This window comes from Jaculus jaculus, chromosome 20, assembly GCF_020740685.1.
Source record: "Jaculus jaculus isolate mJacJac1 chromosome 20, mJacJac1.mat.Y.cur, whole genome shotgun sequence".
NCBI classification, from domain to species: domain Eukaryota; kingdom Metazoa; phylum Chordata; class Mammalia; order Rodentia; family Dipodidae; genus Jaculus; species Jaculus jaculus.
The window spans coordinates 16,998,373-17,016,335 of NC_059121.1; the positions used below are offsets into that span (position 1 = coordinate 16,998,373).

At 49.5% G+C, this 17,963-nt stretch overlaps 1 protein-coding gene across 1 annotated transcript in view; it reads right to left on the reverse strand.

Annotated features, from left to right (window-relative positions):
• Zswim6 (zinc finger SWIM-type containing 6) overlaps positions 1 to 17,412 on the reverse strand; it is a 175,467-nt gene extending 158,055 nt beyond the window's left edge. Inside the window, exons 1-2 of the mRNA XM_045138951.1 lie at positions 16,977 to 17,412; positions 16,575 to 16,898 (exon numbers count right to left, since the gene is read on the reverse strand). Coding sequence (XP_044994886.1) covers positions 16,575 to 16,898; positions 16,977 to 17,412 — 760 coding nt within the window. The remainder of the gene's footprint in view (positions 1 to 16,574; positions 16,899 to 16,976) is intronic.
• Between the last annotated feature and the right edge of the window lie 551 nt (positions 17,413 to 17,963).

Genomic DNA, 17,963 nt, shown 5'->3' on the forward strand with positions numbered 1-17,963 from the left:
CAAAGTTTCTCAGCCTCCTCAAAGGAAGTCTTTTCCAAAGTTTCTCAGTCTCCTCAAAGGAGGTGAATAGAAGAAGAGTTTCTGGGGAATTTGGGAGTACCCCAAAGTAACAACAAACAGAAAACAAGCCTGTACTTTCAACTGGAATATTCTTGATGTAGTGTGGGGTAAGAGAAAGATGGAGCATGCTTCCCTGTGGAGAGTTAGAACAACACTCCAAATAAGCATACATATATGCAAGTTCTGCCAATCTAATAGCAGAGATAATTTGTAAAAGCCTTACACAGGAAACACAATTTTTGTCAGACTTTTTCTTACAATTTTATGTGCGTATACAATGTATTTTGATCATAATGCCCTCCCATTACTTTCTTCTCTTAACACCTAGCCCCGCCCCCTTCCAATGAACTCCTTCCCAACTGGTCTCTTCTAGTAGGACGCCTTCTTTTTCCCGTGTGTGGGTGCGACCTTCCAAGTTCAACAAGGGTTCGCTGCATGGGAGTAAGTGTGGGATGTTTACCAGAGCAGTGGATCCTAGTAGCGGCTACAACACTGCATAAGATGTCTCCACTCCCTCAGGGAGGGATGGGGCCTCATGCCCTCCTCATCATCTCAGATGGATGCTGACAAGCCCAGTATTGTGTGTTGTGCACGTCACCACAGTCATTGTGAGATCATGCAAACAATGACCATATCATGCCTGAACCACACACAGTGCTCCACAGTGCTCCTCCCCACCCCCTGAACCACAGCGCTGCTCCCCATCCACTGCAAAAAAGTCATTAACAGCTCAGACAAGAGAAAAATGCACTCATCTTTGGATAGCTAGAAAAGAAGGTAGATGTTGCAGTCAAGTTTGCATTGCTGGTAGAAATCACCCAACCAAGAGCAGCTTGTGGGGGAAAGAGGTTTATTTTGACTTACAGGCTCAAAGGGAAGCTACACGATGACAGGGGGAAATGATGGCATGAGCAGAGGGTGAACATCATCCTCTGGCCCACATAAGATGGACAATAGCAACAGGAGAGTGTGCCAAACACTGGCATGGGGACACTGGCTGCAACACCCATAAGCCCGCCCCCAACAATACACTGCCTCCTGGAGGCTTTAACTCCCAAATCTCTATCAGCTGGGAACCTAGCATTCAGAATAAGTAAGTTTATGGGGACACCTCAATCAAACCACCACATTCTGCCCCTGGCCCCCATAAACTGATAACCATACAAGATGCAAAATGCAATACATTCATCCAACTTTAAAAGTCCCCATATTTTTATCAATTCCAATAATGTTCATACATCCCCACAGTCCAAGGTGTTTTAACTGAGCCATAATACCAAAAAAAAAAAAAAAAAAACCTCCCTAAAAAACCCATAATGGCACCGAATAAACATTCACACTGCAAAAGATGACATTGGGCATAGCAAAGAAATACTCAAGCAATACATGATATAAACAGGCACATACCAAACTGTAGCTCCAAGTGCAACAACTCTAGCCAGTGACAAATCTCCCAGTCCGATAACTCTAACCAGCAACAAGTCTCTGGATTTCCAATTCCACCCCTCCAGCTAGGCTACTCGCAGTACTGGAAAACTTCATCAGGGCCGGCAGCTCTCCTTGGCAGCCATCTCATGATCTCAGCACCTCAACTAGGTCTCCACTGCAATCCATGGTTCATCCTCATGGCCCCATGGGGTCTCCATGCAGGCATCCAGCAAACCTGCTTCACACTGCCCATGGTCATTTCCAAAACACAAGACTGTGTTGCAAACTCAATGGCCTTCTCTTTCCTACATTTCTTATATTCCATAATACCAGGTAGGGTGCCAATTTGTTACTCCAGGGGGAATAAAGCAGACTTTGAAGAACAGGACACTCCTTGAACACTCAGGTCCCTTCAAAGGAGTCTACATTCTTCCTCTCCTTTAAAACAAATGGGCTGCAGAGATGGCTTAGTGGTTAAGGCACTCGCCTGCATAGCCTAAGGACCCAGGTTCGATTCCCCAGAACTCATCTAAGCCAGATACACATGGTGGCATATGCATCTGGAATTCATTTCCAATGGCTAGAGGCCCTGGTGCTCCCATTTTCATTCTCTCTCTCTCTCCCCCATAAAAATAAATAAAAGTAAAAAATTTTTAAAAAGGAAATTAGATAAAACCAGTATATTACACTTGCCTCTTGACTCTTAGAATTTAAATACGTTCATATACTCCTACATGAGCCTCTTAACAGCCTTATGACAGAAGTGACTGGGGTGTAATTATTTCCATTTTATAATAACTGAAAGAACTTCAGAACAAAAACGTGCCCTGCCTAGGGACACAAAGGTAGTAAAGCAAGACCTCAAAGAGGACTCTGGTGCCCCGATGGCTCAGACACTATCTCCATGGCCATGTTACCAGCCAACAATACCACGTAGTCTCTTAAGTTCTTAACTACAAGTGCCTAATGAAATGAGCAGTACCTTTGTTCATTAAAGAGCAAGAAATGGGGCTGGGGAGATGGCTCAGCAGTTAAAGGTACTTAACCTGCAAGGCCTGGCAGCCTGGGTTCGATTCCCCAGTACCCATGTACAGCCAGAAGCAAAACGTGGCCCATGAGTCTGGAATTGGTTTACAGGAGGCCCTAGCATGCCCATTCATTCTCATCTCTACCCTCAAATAAATACATCTTTTTGAAAAAAGAAAACCAGATTGTACTCATGGATTTATTATCATAATTTTCTCTAAAAACCATATGAAGGTATACTCTAAGATGCAGACATGATGGCACACACCTGTAACACAGCACACAGGAGGCTAAAACAAGAAGACTGAGAGTTTGAGGCTAGCCTGATCAACATAATGAAGTTGTTTCATTTTTTTTGTCTTTTAAAAGAACCTGGAATATTTTAAATTTATTAAATATAGTTTCTTAAGAGTTGGGCTCACGGGCATGGTGGCATACACCTTTAATGCCACCACTCAGGAGGTAGAGGTAGGGAGATCTCTGTGAGTTCTAGGCCAGCCTGGGAGTACAGAGTTAATTCCTGAGCTAGAGCAAGACCCTACTTTGAAAAATAAATAAATAAATAAAATAAGAAAAAGAATGAGGTGGGCTCAAAAAACACTTCTAAATTGTTAAAAGTCAAACTACAGTTGTATTTTGCAATGAAATTTTTGTTTTCATGCAAGTAAAATAAAATATTTGAATCAAAATCAGCAATGTGCCTAGCTTTCTCTTACCCAAAATGCTGGGCACGTGGTGCACATCTGCAATTAACCCAACACTAAGGAAGCTGCAGAGGAGGGTCACAAGTTCAAAGTCAGCTAGAGCGACACAGTGAGACTGTCCCAATAAATAAATAAAAATGCAAGAAGTGAAAGTATAAAGACCCTCTGAACACCTGTCTTGCTAAGCTACTGGACCAGTGATTCACTTCACTGCTGTTCGACTGAAGCTTTCTTCTTTTCACAAAAGTGAATCCACCTGATAATTACTTTAAACACAGTCAAAGAGAAATCAATTTGATTATCATAATGTGACCACTTAGTTTGTACTACCTTAGGAAAGATGTCAAATCAATACGTTAATAATAACCTGAGACCCCAAAACTTGAAATCCACTTAGCATGTCCTATGGAATTCGGGCACTGTCGTCACAGGTTTGCTGCTGGGCAGTGTGGTTCACGGTGCCCAAGTCACCCCATCAGACTTGGACTTCCTACACACCACGACACACAGGACGCTCACTGGGCTTACAAGTCCCTTTCAAACATACAAACTTAAGCTGTAATGTTCCTTTTTCTCCTTCTCCAGATTATCAAAAAAAAAAAAAAAAACCTTAATTTCAACTTTCAGTACAGTGGAGAATCTTGAGATCTGAAATTCATATTGCCCCCAAGTTTAAAAATCGCTTTGCAGAGCTGGAGAGATGGGTTGGTAGTTAAGGCGCTTGCCTGAAAAGCCAAAGGACCCAGGTTCAAAACCCCAGTACCCAGGTAAGCCAGATGCACAAAGGGGTACATGCATCTGCAGTTCTTTGCAATGGCTAGAAGCCCTGGCATGTCCATCCTCTCTGTCTCCTCTCTCTCACTCTACTTGCAAATAAATAAAATAAATAAAATCACTTTGCAAACATAAGCTACATAACAGCGACTACAGACTGTCCAAAATCTAGACTCATGCAAGGGTATTTTACGTCACAACCCTACTGCTCCCTACAACAGTGTGCATCTTTAGTCAAGCATACTACTAGAGCATAACCAAACCTAAACACAGGGATGTGTTGGCAGAGAGTGCTGACAGCTGCAGAGAGCGCTTTATGTCTGATGACACCTATAATTACATAAATCAATGCAGACTCCACAATTTCAACAGCAATGGCAATTTTTAAAATGCTGAGGCATATTAATAAATCAGAAATTTTTCACACCTCTTGGTGCTACCACAAAGCCAAATTCCTGAGCTAAATATATGTCTGGCCTGATAAGACAATTTTTAAATTTTTCTATCTAAAATAAACTGTGCCATGTTTCACAATGTATTATTTATGATGACTATTAAAAGTCAATCATTTATTTCAAAAAATTCACATTGTATTTCAAAAAAGTACAAGTCAACAGTAATACAGTGCACAGGATGTCTGAAACTTGGTTTGGGTTGATGAAAAACTGCATTTCTGACATTTGCCACCAACCCACAAAGTGCTGGCCCTGTGCCACCATGGCTGGGTGCCAGACTGATGTAGAGCCAGGCTAAAAATAGCAGCAAGGCAGCAGCTGGAACACACAGGTCCCTCTGACCTCAGCTGATTCCCTAAATCAAGCGCGCCTGGCGAAGAGGGCGGCGGCAGGGAGTGGCAGAGAGCGCTTGTTCATATTCTTGGGCCTGTGTAGGGTATGTGTGGGGGGTGTGCACGAGTGTGCCCCATGCCCACACGGGGCAGGGGCCAAAGGAAGACCTCAGGCATCCTGCTCTCACTGCACCTGGGCCTGCTGTTTCCAGTTATACTGACTGTGGTTCCCAGCAACCCTCCTTCCTGGGACCCCATCGCAGGCCCCGCTGTGGCTGCTGGCTGTGGAGCTCGGGTCCGCACGCCTGCACGGCAAGGACTCGCACCCGCTGAGCCGCCTCTCTAGCCAGAAATGGAATGCTGCCTGTAACTGTCTCATCTCTCCCGGGCTGCTTCTCCACATCCTCCCAACTCCTCTCTTCACCCAGCTGATCATCCCCCAAGGAAGGAAAGGAGAGAGAAAAACGGTACGAAGAGAGAGAGAGGAGGAGGAGGGAGGGAGCACAACCTGAGGCGGGCGGCGTAAGCTCTGACTCTCCGTCACCAGGCGCAGCTGCCACGTCCACGCCTGGCTTTCGCCCTACCCAGGCGAGGGGCGCAGCGCGCTCCTGACCACTGGCCACGGGAGCCGGGCGGGCCAGAGACTCAACACGCTCAAACCGCGGACGCGACAGGTGGAGGCCGGTTCACAGGGCTACAAGACACGTCAACAGCGCAAACCCAAAGGGCTGAGGAGACAGTGCAGGGTCAGGCTTCTGCGAGAAGCATTTCTAAAGCCATGGCCACCTCTTTCTAGGAAGCAGGTACTGGGTAGCAGGAACAAGGGTTCCACGTGACTGAGAACAGTGCTGCCTTCAACCTGGGCAGATCTGACTAAGAAAGACTTCGCACCTCGGACCTGAATCATAAAATACCTGCCCTTAATTCAAAAGTAAATGAAGGTTGCCCTCAACAAGAAATTAACCTAAAATCAGCTATCTTAAATTGTACTAATGTAATTAAAGTAATTTAAAATTTTATTCTGTGGGCTCATTCTACATCATCTTTGTAGAAATCTGATGACATCAATTAATAAAAAAAAAAAAACTTAGCTAAACAAACTGTTACAAGCAGGACCAGCCAGCCAGTCACCTGAATTTTAGGCCTATTAATTCACTTAATGAGTGTCCAGTGTAGCTGGCCAACTTCCTGGGTTGGCCAAAGTTCAAATATCCTGAAAGGCCTCAGTTCTGCCCCCTGCAGTCAGCACTGGGCATGGCCACTGCACAGACAAGGACACACAATTACCGCCTTTCACAAAGCCAAATCTCTCTACTAAGCACAGGAAATACCCCAGTTATCTAACCACAGTATTTGAAAGGCTTTATAATAACTACTCCTGGAAACCATGCTCCTGCAGCACATACGTGACTAACTCTAACCTGCAAGCTATTTCCTTCAAACGTTCAACTTCCTGGGCTAGGGAGGCAGCGCGGCAGTTAAAGGCCCTGGCCTGCGAAGCCTGCCAGCCAGGTTTGATTCACCAGTACCCACGTTAAGACGGCACACGAAGTTGTGCGTGCATCAGGAATTCATCTGCAGCAGCCAGAGGCTGTGGCACTCTTTAGCTCTCTCATAAAGGAAAACCTTTTTTAAAAATAAAAGTTCTATTTCTCACAAGAGCTGATCACAATCACCCAACATGACCATCCATCAAAGCTGAAACTAATTCATAAAAGACATGTAAAAATCATTTTTAGCTGTCACTGTAGCTGAGGGGTATGCATGAGGCCAGGTGTGGGAGGGGTGGCGGTAAGACACGGTGCTGTTCAAGTAAAATTTTAAAGTAATATACCGAAACCAGACACAGTGGTACACACCTGCACTCCCAGCACGTGCATGCTGCAGGCAGAAGGACCAGGAGTTCCAGGCTACCCTGGCTCAGCCTGGGATACATGAGACCCTCTCTCAAAAATAAAATATTAAAATCACAGCTACAGCTACAGTTTGAAATTCAGGTCATTACCAAGGTCACTCTAGGTAGAAGCAATAATCTAATGGGGGGGGGCATGGTGGGAAGCACAGTCCAGAGTGCAGGAGCGCCAGCCGTAGATGCCATGCCTGCATCTGCTCTTCACCTGACCTGTATGGCTGAGGAAAACCCACTTGTCCCTTTACACTGCAGTCCCCCATCTTGCATTAGACTAACTAATTCCTGCCTTTGGTTGTTTTTTAGAAATATTGAAAAATGGGCTGTGGAACAAGAATGCTACTTTGGGGCTGGAGAGATGGCTTCATGGTTAAGGCGCTTGCCTGCAAAGCCCAGGAGGCCAGGTTAAATTCTCAAGGTCCCACGTCGGCCAGATGCACACAGTGGTGCATGCTTCTGGAGTTCATCTGCAGCAGCTACAGGTCCTGGCAAGCCCATTCTCACTCTGTCTCCTCCCTCCCTCCCCTTCCCCCCCCCCTCTCTCTGTATGTCTCTAATAAATAAATTAAAATGAATCTTTAAAAAATAAAAAAATTAAATTATTTTTTTAAAAAGAATGCTATTTTGAAGCACTTTTACAACATTCAAAAAATAACCTCATGCTATGTGTGGTGGCGCATGCTTTTAATGCCAGCACTTGGGAAGCAAAGGTAGGAGGCACTCCATGAGTTCAAGAACACCCTGAGACTACAGTGTACTTCAGGTCAGCCTGGGCTACAGTGAGAACCTACCTCGAAAAAACCAACATTCTTGACAATTTACATGCAAGAAAATATTTGTTGTGATTCCTGAGACTATCAAGCCTCCAAGCATACCGTGAGACAGGGCACATGTTCCCATCAGTCCAGCGTTCTAAGTGATGAGCAGATTTTTACACTGCAATGCCTCCAAAGCTCACTTTAACTACCTTTCCTAGACCCAAACAAGGAAGGAACCACCCTATTTTTAACAGAATCAAAACTCATCTCAAAGCATATTCTTGCATGTTCTTATCAGCACACAGATCTCTAATAGCAGAAACTAAAAAGATAGCCCTGATTTTTAAATAAATCTTACTAACACTTTTGAGAATCTGGCTAGGACGGAGAAACTGAAATGTCTTTTTTTTTTCAAATTATTATTTGATATTGATTTCTCAGGAGACAGTCTTCCTATGCAATTAAATAAGGATACAGATCATGTTTTTAATTTTAAAATGATCTTCAATCATATACATGTAAATTAATAAACAAAGGAAAAGTAAACTGAGCTTTTTTATCGTGAGACATCACCTTTTAAAACTTACACAATGCTGGGTGTGGTGGCACATGCCAGCACTTGGGAGGCAGAGGTAGGAGGATCACCATGAGTTCGAGGCCACCCTGAGGCTACATAGTGAATTCCAGGTCAGCCTGGGCTAGAGTGAAACCCTACTTCAAAAAACCAATATATCCTAAGGTACTACCTACACAAGATCCTCATAATTTGGGGGTGGGGGGAGATGATAACATCAAAATAAAAGAGGGACTAATTGACAGGGGGAAGAGGTATGATGGGGAGTGAGTTTGTGAAGGGGAAGGTGAGACGGGAGGGAATTATCATGGTTTACTGCCTATAATTATGGAAGTTGTCAATTTTAAAAAGGTTTTTTTTAAAGTTTAAAAAATACACCAGGGAATTGGGAAGACAGCTGAGCAGTTAAAGGCACTGGCTTACAAAGTCTGCCAGCCCCGTTCAAGTCCCCAGAGCTCACATATGAAGGCTAATGCACAAAGTGGTGCACACATCTGGAGTTCATTCACAGCTGCAAGCAGCCCTGGCACGTGCATGCACACACACACACACACTTTCCTCCCCTCCCATCGGCTAGCATTTTTTAAAATTACACCATGGTATTTTTTTTTATTTCTTTTTTTTGTTCATTTTTATTTATTTATTTGAGAGTGACAGAGAAAGAGGCAGATAGAGAGAGAGAGTGAGTGGGAATGGACACGCCAGGGCCTCCAGCCACTGCAAATGAACTCCAGACGCGTGCGCCCCCTTGTGCATCTGGCTAACGTGGGACCTGGGGAATCAAGCCTCGAACCCGGGTCTTTAGGCTTCATAGGTAAGTGCTTAACCGCTAAGCCATCTCTCCAGCCCACCATGGTATTTTTTTGTTTGTTTGTTTGTTACGGTTTGTTTTTAGAAGTAGGGTTTCACTCTAGTCCAGGCTGACCTGGATTTCACTCTGTATTCTCAGGGTGGCCTTGGACTCACAGCGATCCTCCTACCTCTGCCTCCCAAGTGCTGGAATTAAAGGCATGTGCCACCACACCTGGCATACCATGGTAATTAATAAAAAAATTATTTGAGAGAGAGGGGGAGAGAAAACAGGTGTGCCAGGGCCTCCAGCCACTGCAAATGAACTCCACATCCATGTGTCACCTTGTGCATCTGGCTTACTAAGGAATTGAACCTGGGTCCTTAGGCTTTGCAGGCAAACATCTTAACCACTGAACCATCTCTCCAGCCCCACCATGGTAATTGGAAAGGCAACTAGAAACAATTTTGCATAGTTTTTTATTGTCCTTTAAAAAAAAAATACTGGTCTATAGCCAGGCATGGTGGCGCATGCCTTTAGATCCCAGCATTCAGGAGGCAGAGGTAGGAGGATTGCCGTGAGTTCGAGGCCACCCTGAGACTACATAGTTAATTTCAGGTCAGCCTGGACCAGAGTGAGACCCTAACTCGAAAAACAAAAAACAAACAAAACAATAGTGGTCTATAATCACCTTTGTTTCTAGTACATTCAACATGCCAATAATTTACCTTTTTGCTACAATAGATCTTCTTTATAATGTAATTTAAATCAAGCACACTATGATTCTTAATGCCTCCCCCTATAAAGTTCTCTAACAATAAATGAGTTTAACACATGTATATGCTATAATTCAAGGTACCAAACTCCCTTTGATGCACAGAAGAAAATGTAAGTTCTAACACAAGGATAGAAATCATACAGATCTTATCACATTCTGAAACAGAAGTGCTTAAAACAAATGTGTCCTTTGCTGAAACCACATATTCTTAACCAAACACTGAGTCTGAGAGAGATGCTGGCTTGTCCTTTTCCATATGAAAGAGTCAGAATCGGCAGCATGCCACAAGGGCAGAACACGCGTCTCAAACCTCCACTAGGACGTGCCTAAGAAAAGGCTTCTAACATCTACCACGCCAGCGTTCTTCCAGCTAAGAACCACGGTTGATGCACATCCTCCTCCTAGGGGAAAAGGCACCAAAGCCCCGCCGTCACAAGGGCGCCATCAACACGGGGGGGGGGGGGGGGGGCAGCCGTGGCGGCATTTTAATGCAAGGACCGCTCACACCCCCAGCAGCAGCGGGCGAGAACGGCCAGGCAGGGCTGCAGCGGCGGCACACGGGCGCACACTCGTGTCTACGTTCAAGCTCCAGGTCTAGAGTTCTTGCATTACTGCTGGACTCTCTGAGCCACAGAGTAACGTCTACTGGACACTAGACTTCCCCACTGGACCAATGCCAAGCAATCACCGGAGAACGAGACATTCTGTAGCAGGTGACAGGCTTCTCTCCAAGACCGAGGGTGACGACGATCTAGCCCTTCAAGCATCAACTGTGAACGCATTCAACCTCTTGACAAACACACATTTCTGCACTTTACTTTCTCATTAATCAAAAAGCCAGAAAAAGGCTGGGGATATGGCTCAATAATGAAGCACGTGTCTAGATTGTACAAGAACCCACATTCAATCCCTGCACAAAAAAATACATATACACATATACATATATGTATTAGGCCTACACATAATGCTCTATATGATTTTAACCTAGAAATGCATTCAATATAATGTAGCACGATTTTTAAAAACTCAGGTCGTGCACTCAATCTTTCTATTGCGCACGTATACGCATGTGCCTGTGTGTTTTGAGTGCATACATGTGTCCATGTTAATCTGTGTGTGCAGGTGCATGGCCGGATCAACTTCAAGTGACTTCCTCAATCACTGTTTTGAGGCAACATCTCTCAATGAACCTGGCAAACCCAGGGGTTCCTGGCCTCCACCTGGCCTCGCCTCCCCTGGGCCGGCAGGCCTTTACTATCATGACCCTACTGGGCATCTGAACTCAATGTTTACATGGCAAGCACTTTGCTGAGCCATGTCCCCATCTTTACATATTGTCTCCTTTGATCAAAAGAGTCAAAATACTCAAGGAAAGGTCAAAAATTATCTGATGTAGAGCATGGTAGCACACATCTTTAATCCCCGCACTCAGGAGACAGAGATAGGAGGATCACTGTGAGTTCGAGGCCACCCTGAGACTACACAGTGAATTCCAGGTAGGCCTGAGCTAGACTGAGACCCTACCTTCAAAAACAAAAACAGAATTACCGGATTTAAAATTATATTCATCTTAATTCTAACAGTTTTACTGCCTTGCCTATGGTAGTGATGATGATATATGGGCCATCATGTTAAAATTAGGAAAATATTCTTTTCTCCCAAAAGCAGCTGGCAGACAGAAAAAGAGAGAGCAAGTTACTTTTAAACTAATTCCCTTATTCTCACACATCAGAAAAGATCCTGGATCTGCTTAAATGTGTCTTGCTCCTAAAATGACAGTTTTAATGAAAATAAAGAAACTATGTTTCCATAAAAGGACACTAGTTCTTCAGAAAGGACATGCATTTCACACACCCACACACACAAAACCACACTGAAACAAAACCAAAAAACATAAAAACTCAAGGATAATTTTAAGTTCCTTTATTATAAATATATATGCCATTACTTTGAAGAAAAATGCAATCATTAGATAGGCCTACAGAAAGAAGTAGGCGGCTAGGGAGTTGGCTCAGCAGTTAAAGGCACTTGCTTGCAAAGCCTGCCCACCCAGATTCACTTCCCCAGTACCAATGTAAAACTAGTCCATGAAGTGGGGCGTGTATCTGGCATTTGCTTGCAGTGGCAAGAGAACGTGACATGCCACCCTCCCATACAAAAAGATACTTAAAAAAAAAAAAAAAAGGAAAAGTGAAAGCGCCCTCCCCAAGTTTTGCCCATTCCCTTGACTCTGCTACCCAGGGGTGGCTGGTGCATCCTTGCAGATGCTCCTTGCAGTGATGTCTATCTAACACAAAGGGCATACTACGGGAAGCTTGGTACTTAATGGGTCACCGTTTGCCTGATGCTTTCATGGTTTCACAGTATTTCACTGAGTACTTCTTAACTTGTTCCCTTCTGATAGAAATGAGGCTGATTCCAGCTTTTCACGATTACCAATCATGCAATGAGCATTACTGTGCGGAATGGTTTTATACACTACTGCCAGCAGCACCCACAGGTAAATTCCTAGAAGCAACCCAGGACCTGAACCAAGCAGCACTGTCCTCTCTTCTCACCTTCTCAACCAGCTGAGGGCAATGCTGCTCTCTTCTGAGTCTTTGTCAACATCAACTCGGTAGATTTAAAAAAAAAAAAAAAAAAAAAAAGGGCATCTTGTGAGTGGATGGGTCTCTACGTGAAGATGGTTATGTTTACTAACCATTTGCATTGCTTTGTCTACTTTCCTCCTGTGCTACTCATTTTTCTTAAAAAAAAAAAAAATCCTGTACAGTATGGTGGCACATGTCTTTAATCCCAGCACTGGGGAGGCAAAGGTAGGAGGATCACTGTGAGTTTGAGGCCAACCTGAGACTACATAGTGAAGTCCAGGTCAGCCTGGACTGCAGTGAAAGCCTACGTGAAAAACAAACCAACAAACAAAATCCTGCTAATCCAGAATTCTTTTATTTTTATTTTTTATTGGGGGTTTGAAAAAGAATGGGCACCCCAGGGCCTCTAGCCACTGTAAACCTTGTGCATCTGGCTTACATGGGTACTGGGGAATCGAGCCTGGGCCCTTAGACTTGGCAGGCAAGTGTCTTAACTGCCAAGCCATCTCTCCAGCCCTGCTCACCTTTCTTCTGACAGGCTTCAGGAATCTGCGGCCAGCCTCGGGTCAACGCGGGCTGCACGCCTCATCAAGGTGTTCTCAGCCCTACTACGAGGCTTAGGTTTTTATCCGATTTCATGTATCTGTCTTTTCCTTTACAATTTGATTTTAGGTCATGTAAGAGAGGTTCGGGCAAAACTCTGCTGATGTAGTCACTTCTAAATCATTACTTAAATTAGAAGAATAATGCAGACCAGCATCTTCACAGATAGTGTCTTTCTGGAATCATTACTTGACAAAAACTAATCAAGTACCATTTCAATAAAAGTCTCCCATAACCCACGGATGAGCAGCTCTGCACCAATACTGCTTGTAACTACTATAGTGGAGGAGGGTTGGTTCATTACTTTTTTTTGGGGGGGGGGGTCGTGGTAGATTTCACTGTAGCTCAGGCTCACCTGGAATTCACTATGGAGTCTCAGGCTGGCCTCAAACTCAGTGATCCTCTTACCTCTGCCTCTCAAGTGCTGGGATTAAAGGCGTGCACCACCACACCTGGCCATGTTCATTACTTCTAAATTTCCTAAAAATCTACCCAGCAAACTGACTTTCGGACACACTCTGTTGCCTCAATCCTTAGACTATCTTCAACAGGACACATGTAAACTAGAGTCCAACTACTAGCTCTCCCCAATTGTGGCTGTAATTTTGTCATCTATACAAAATTCAGCTAATATGTCCTGTACAAAACTTGGGGGGGGTGTATGTGTGTGTATGTGTGCGTGCGTGTGTATGCTTTTTTTGTGGGTTTTTTTTTTTTTTTTTTTTTTGAGGTAAGGTCTCGCTCTAGCTCAGGCTGACCTAGAATTCACTCTGTAGTCTCAGGCTGGCCTTGAACTCAGACTATCCCTGCCTCTGAGTGCTGGGATTAAAGGCAGGCGCCACCGCACCCGGACAAAACTTGGGTGTTTTCCAATAGCAGGATAAGGCTTTAGAGTGCTCTAAACAGTATTTCATTCATTTCCATGTCAGGTTCTGGGGGGCGGGGGGAATTTTACCTCAAATCACAATTCTTATGTAAGCCTCTTAAAGTCTACTGATTCAAACCACCACTTAAGATGAATTAGAAGCTTAATCTAGCCACCCTCTCTTCATTCCCCATGGAAGAGAGAAAAGGCCTGGCTGTAAGTTTCCTATGTCAGTGCCAGCTGCAGGCGTTTCCTGCTCAGCCTCCCATCTCTATATGCTGCCTGGTACCAGACAGACAACCGGAACTTAAAGGAAACTGGCATAAGCCCGAGGAGGAAGAGAAGTCCGTTCCACAATTTGCACAGCACTTGCTCAGCGCGTGGGGGTCGGCCTGCGTGTTTCTGAAGCAGTGGCCAGCGCCCCAAAGCGCACTGGAGGCGGCACAGTGCTTCCACTCAGGGGCCTCCTTTCCTCTGGGGACTGCTCCCAAAGTTCCTATTTTCTTTGGCAACTTCTTGCCCTGGCCTCCTCAACTGAAGAAAGGAGGCTCAAAGACCACGCTGCGTGTCTGTCTCCTGCAGACTGCGTCTTTTATTTATCACCCCCTGGCTTTATTTGCACAGTGAATTCCTGGCTTAAATGCAATCAGCCAAGACCCCCTCCCCGTGTGCTCTCCTGTCATTCCTCATTGCCCGCCAGCGGAGGGGGGGGGGCCTCAACCATTACCAGCCCAGCCATGACATTTCAGTCTCCAGTTTGTCACGCAGAGAAACCAGAGCTATGTTTCAATGTTTCAAAAAGACGGGGGGGGGGGGGTAACGCAGGGGAAGACAACTTTAAAGAATGCTGACTAGATGTTAAAAGGGGGAAGAAAAGAAAAAGAAAAGATGGAGAGCCTCAAAGCCGAAGCCCCTTCTAGACAGAAGCGACGGGTGCTGAGCACAGGAAAGGCAGCACTGGAGGGCTGAAATAAATGGCCCTGAAGAAAAATCACATTTGCAGATTGCATTAGAATTAAAACGAACCAGACAGGATTAAAACAAATCCTAATTTTGTTTCGGGGCCACGGTGCAGTTCCCCGTGGCAGTTCTGAGAAGGATAAAAGGAGCGGCTACAGCGAGGGCGAAGGCGAAGTGGACAATCACCGAGCGGCGCTGGCGACCCCCACGCACGGGTGCGGTGCGCTCCGCTGCGGCCGCGGGCAGACCAAGGGGTCAGGAAGATGCCCTTTGTGGTCCGGCCCAAACGTCCCCGCACTGTGGTGGCAAAGCTATCTAGTGGACAGAGGAGAAAGCCAGCCACTGTGCAGGTGGCGGCACCTCAGAAAGTCTCAAGGTCTGTGAGAAAGGAGGCTGCACAGCATTTAAATCACAAGTCCTCCTCGCCTTTGTCAAATACCTTCTACTTTACAAGCCCTGAAAAGAAACAGAGAGACGCTTTTGTTTCCCCTTTTCGGACAGTGACAGAAAACTGAAAAGGGGCGCAAATAAAACCTGAGAACGAGAACAAAGTGTCGGGTCGTGCGTGCGCGGCGGGCACCGGCTGGGGGCGGGGCGGGGCGCGGGGCAGCCGAGCCGGCGGAGGCCGCGGCGCGTCGGCATCACGGGGCTCGTCCCGCCGTCCGGCCGCGGCCCCGGCCCCGGCTCCCGCGCAGGCCGAACTCGGGCAGCGGCGGCGGGGCGCCCGGGGCTCGGGGAAGCCCGAGCGGCTCCCTCCCCGGCTCGCGCCCTTCCTTCCACTCGAGGGCACCCTCGTGCCCCCTCCCGCGGTGGGTGGGTGGGGTGGGCGAGGAGACGGGGAGCCGGAGACGACCGTCGGGGCCCGGCGGAGCGGCCGCAGGCGATCCCCCGATGGAGTGGCGGGGCGGGGGAGGGGAGGGCCCCGGGGACGAGAAGAAAGGACTGGGGACTGGCAGCGCCCAGGCTCCCGGAGCCCCGGGCCGGCCGCGCATTGTCTGTGCGGCTCGCGCCCCCTCCCCCGCCCCGCACGGGCCGAGCGCCCGCCCGTGCCTTTGTCCACGCCAGCCCCCTCCCGCCTCCGCACACGTCCGTCCGTCCATCCGCAGCCCTCGCGGGTGGGGGCAGGAGGAGGAAGGACGTACCGGGAGGCCGGGCTCGACCCGGGCAGGGGGCTAGGAGGAGGGATCGCCCGACACCCGCCGGCACCCACCGGGCCGAGGAGGGGCGCGTCCTGCTGATTCACTGCCCATTCGCGCGGGCCCGTCCGGGGAGGGGTGGCGGACACGCGCGGAGTAAATGCAGTCGGACGCTGCTCTCCGAGGACCGTCGGGACACGGACACACACACGGACCGACGGACGGACAGACAGACAGACGGACGGACACACACACATACACCCGGGACCTGGTACGGTCGGGCTCAGGATTAAAGCGGAGGTCCCCTTCCAGCCCCCCTCCCCAAACAGAGGGACACACACACAAGGACGGACGGACGGACACACATACACAACCGGGACCTGGTACGGTCGGGAGCGGGAGGGGGGGTTAAAGCGGAGGTCCCCTTCCACATCGTGTCCCCCCCCGACAGAGGGACACACACACACACACACACACAAGGACGGACGGGCAGACGGACACATACACACACCCGGGACCTGGTACGGTCACGCGCGGGGAGGGGGTTTAAAGCGGAGGTTCCCCTCCACCTCGCCTACCCCCCGTGCCACAGACAGAGGGACACGCACACGTACAGACAGACGGACAGACGAACACACACACCCACAACACTCGGGACCTGGTACGGTCGTGCGCGGCGGGGGAGGGGGAGGTTAAAGGCGGAGGTCTCCTTCCTCCTCGCCGCGCCCCCCCACAGAGGGACACACACACACACACAAGGACGGACGGACGGACGGACACACGCGCGCGCGCCCGCACACGCACACACACGCACACTCCCCAGTGACTCACCGACTTGCAGGACGTTATCGACGCATCCGCTCTCGAGCAGCGCGATGCCCCGGCGGAAGGGCAAGCGCGTCTCGTCGGCTCCGTCGGCGCCCATGGACGTGATGCCGGAGCCCGCGGCGCCTCCCCCGGCGGCGGCGGCGGCGGCGGAGGTCCCGGTCGCGGCCGAGGCGGCAGAGGAGGCGGAGGCGGCGGCGGCGGCGGCAGAAGCGGCAGCGGCGGAGGTGGCGGCCGGGGAGGATGAAGACGAGCCTCCTCCTCCTCCGCCTCCGCCGCCGCCGCCGCCGCCGCCGCCGTCGTCTCCCGGACCTCCCGCCGGGCCCGCTCCTCCGCCCGCACCGCCGGCGCCGCCGCCCGCGCCGCCTCCTCCCGCGCCGGCTCCCGCCGCGCCGCCGCCGCCGCCGCCGGTGTTGAAGGACGAGTACATGCAGATCTCGCGCTCGCTGCGCGGAAACGACCAGTAGACGATGCGCCGCTGCACGGGCTCCGGGATGCGCTCGAAGCGCTCCTCCACGCGCTGGAACGGCCACTTCTCCGCCACCCGGCGGGCCGCGATGTCCAGCAGCGACTCGGGGCTCTGCGTCCTGCCCGCAGGCAGCAAGCCCAGCGCCGACACGCGGCCGCCCGCCGCCGCCGCCGCCCCCGCCGAAGCCGCCGCCGAAGCCGCCGCCGCCGCCGCCGAAGCCGCACACACGCCCGCCGCCGAAGCCGCACCGACGCCCGCCCGCGGACCCGGCCGACAGGCCGAGCCGTAGCCGCCGCCGCCGCCGCCGCTACTTCCGCCGCCCGGCCGGCAGCACAGCCGCTTAGCCGGAGGAGGCTGCTGTCCGCGCTCCGCCATGACCGCGCCGCTTCTAAGCCCACAGCGGAAGTGCCGGCACCCTATAAACGCCGCCACCGACACGACACACGCACACGCCGCCGCCACGCCACGCTGCCATGTACGGGCACACGCTCCTTATAAGGGCGGCGGCGGGGCGGGGCCTGAGCCGTGACGACATGGCTGGGGGAGGATGGCGAGCTGCCATTGGTCGGACCGCGGGGGACGGGGCGTGGCCTATGCAAATCGCTGGGCTGGAACATAAATAGAGCGCTCTGGCAGACACACGGAGGGGAGGGAGAGGAGGGGGGAGGGAAGAGTGGGACGGGTGGGACGGGTGGGAAGGGGTTTGGGTGCCCCGTGGTGCCGTTTGGGAGAATTGTCACACTGCTTTGGGGACCCTGGAGGGGGTTCCCGGAAGAAAGAGGGGATCTCTGCGGCCCCCCCCTCCGGACCTCTCCGCCTGGCCTGTTCCAACTCACCCCCTCGGGCTGCTCTGGATGTCTGGGGACGGCGGGGAGGGGGGCGAGGCTTGGGTACCCCATGGTGCGTTTGGGAGAATTGTCATGCTG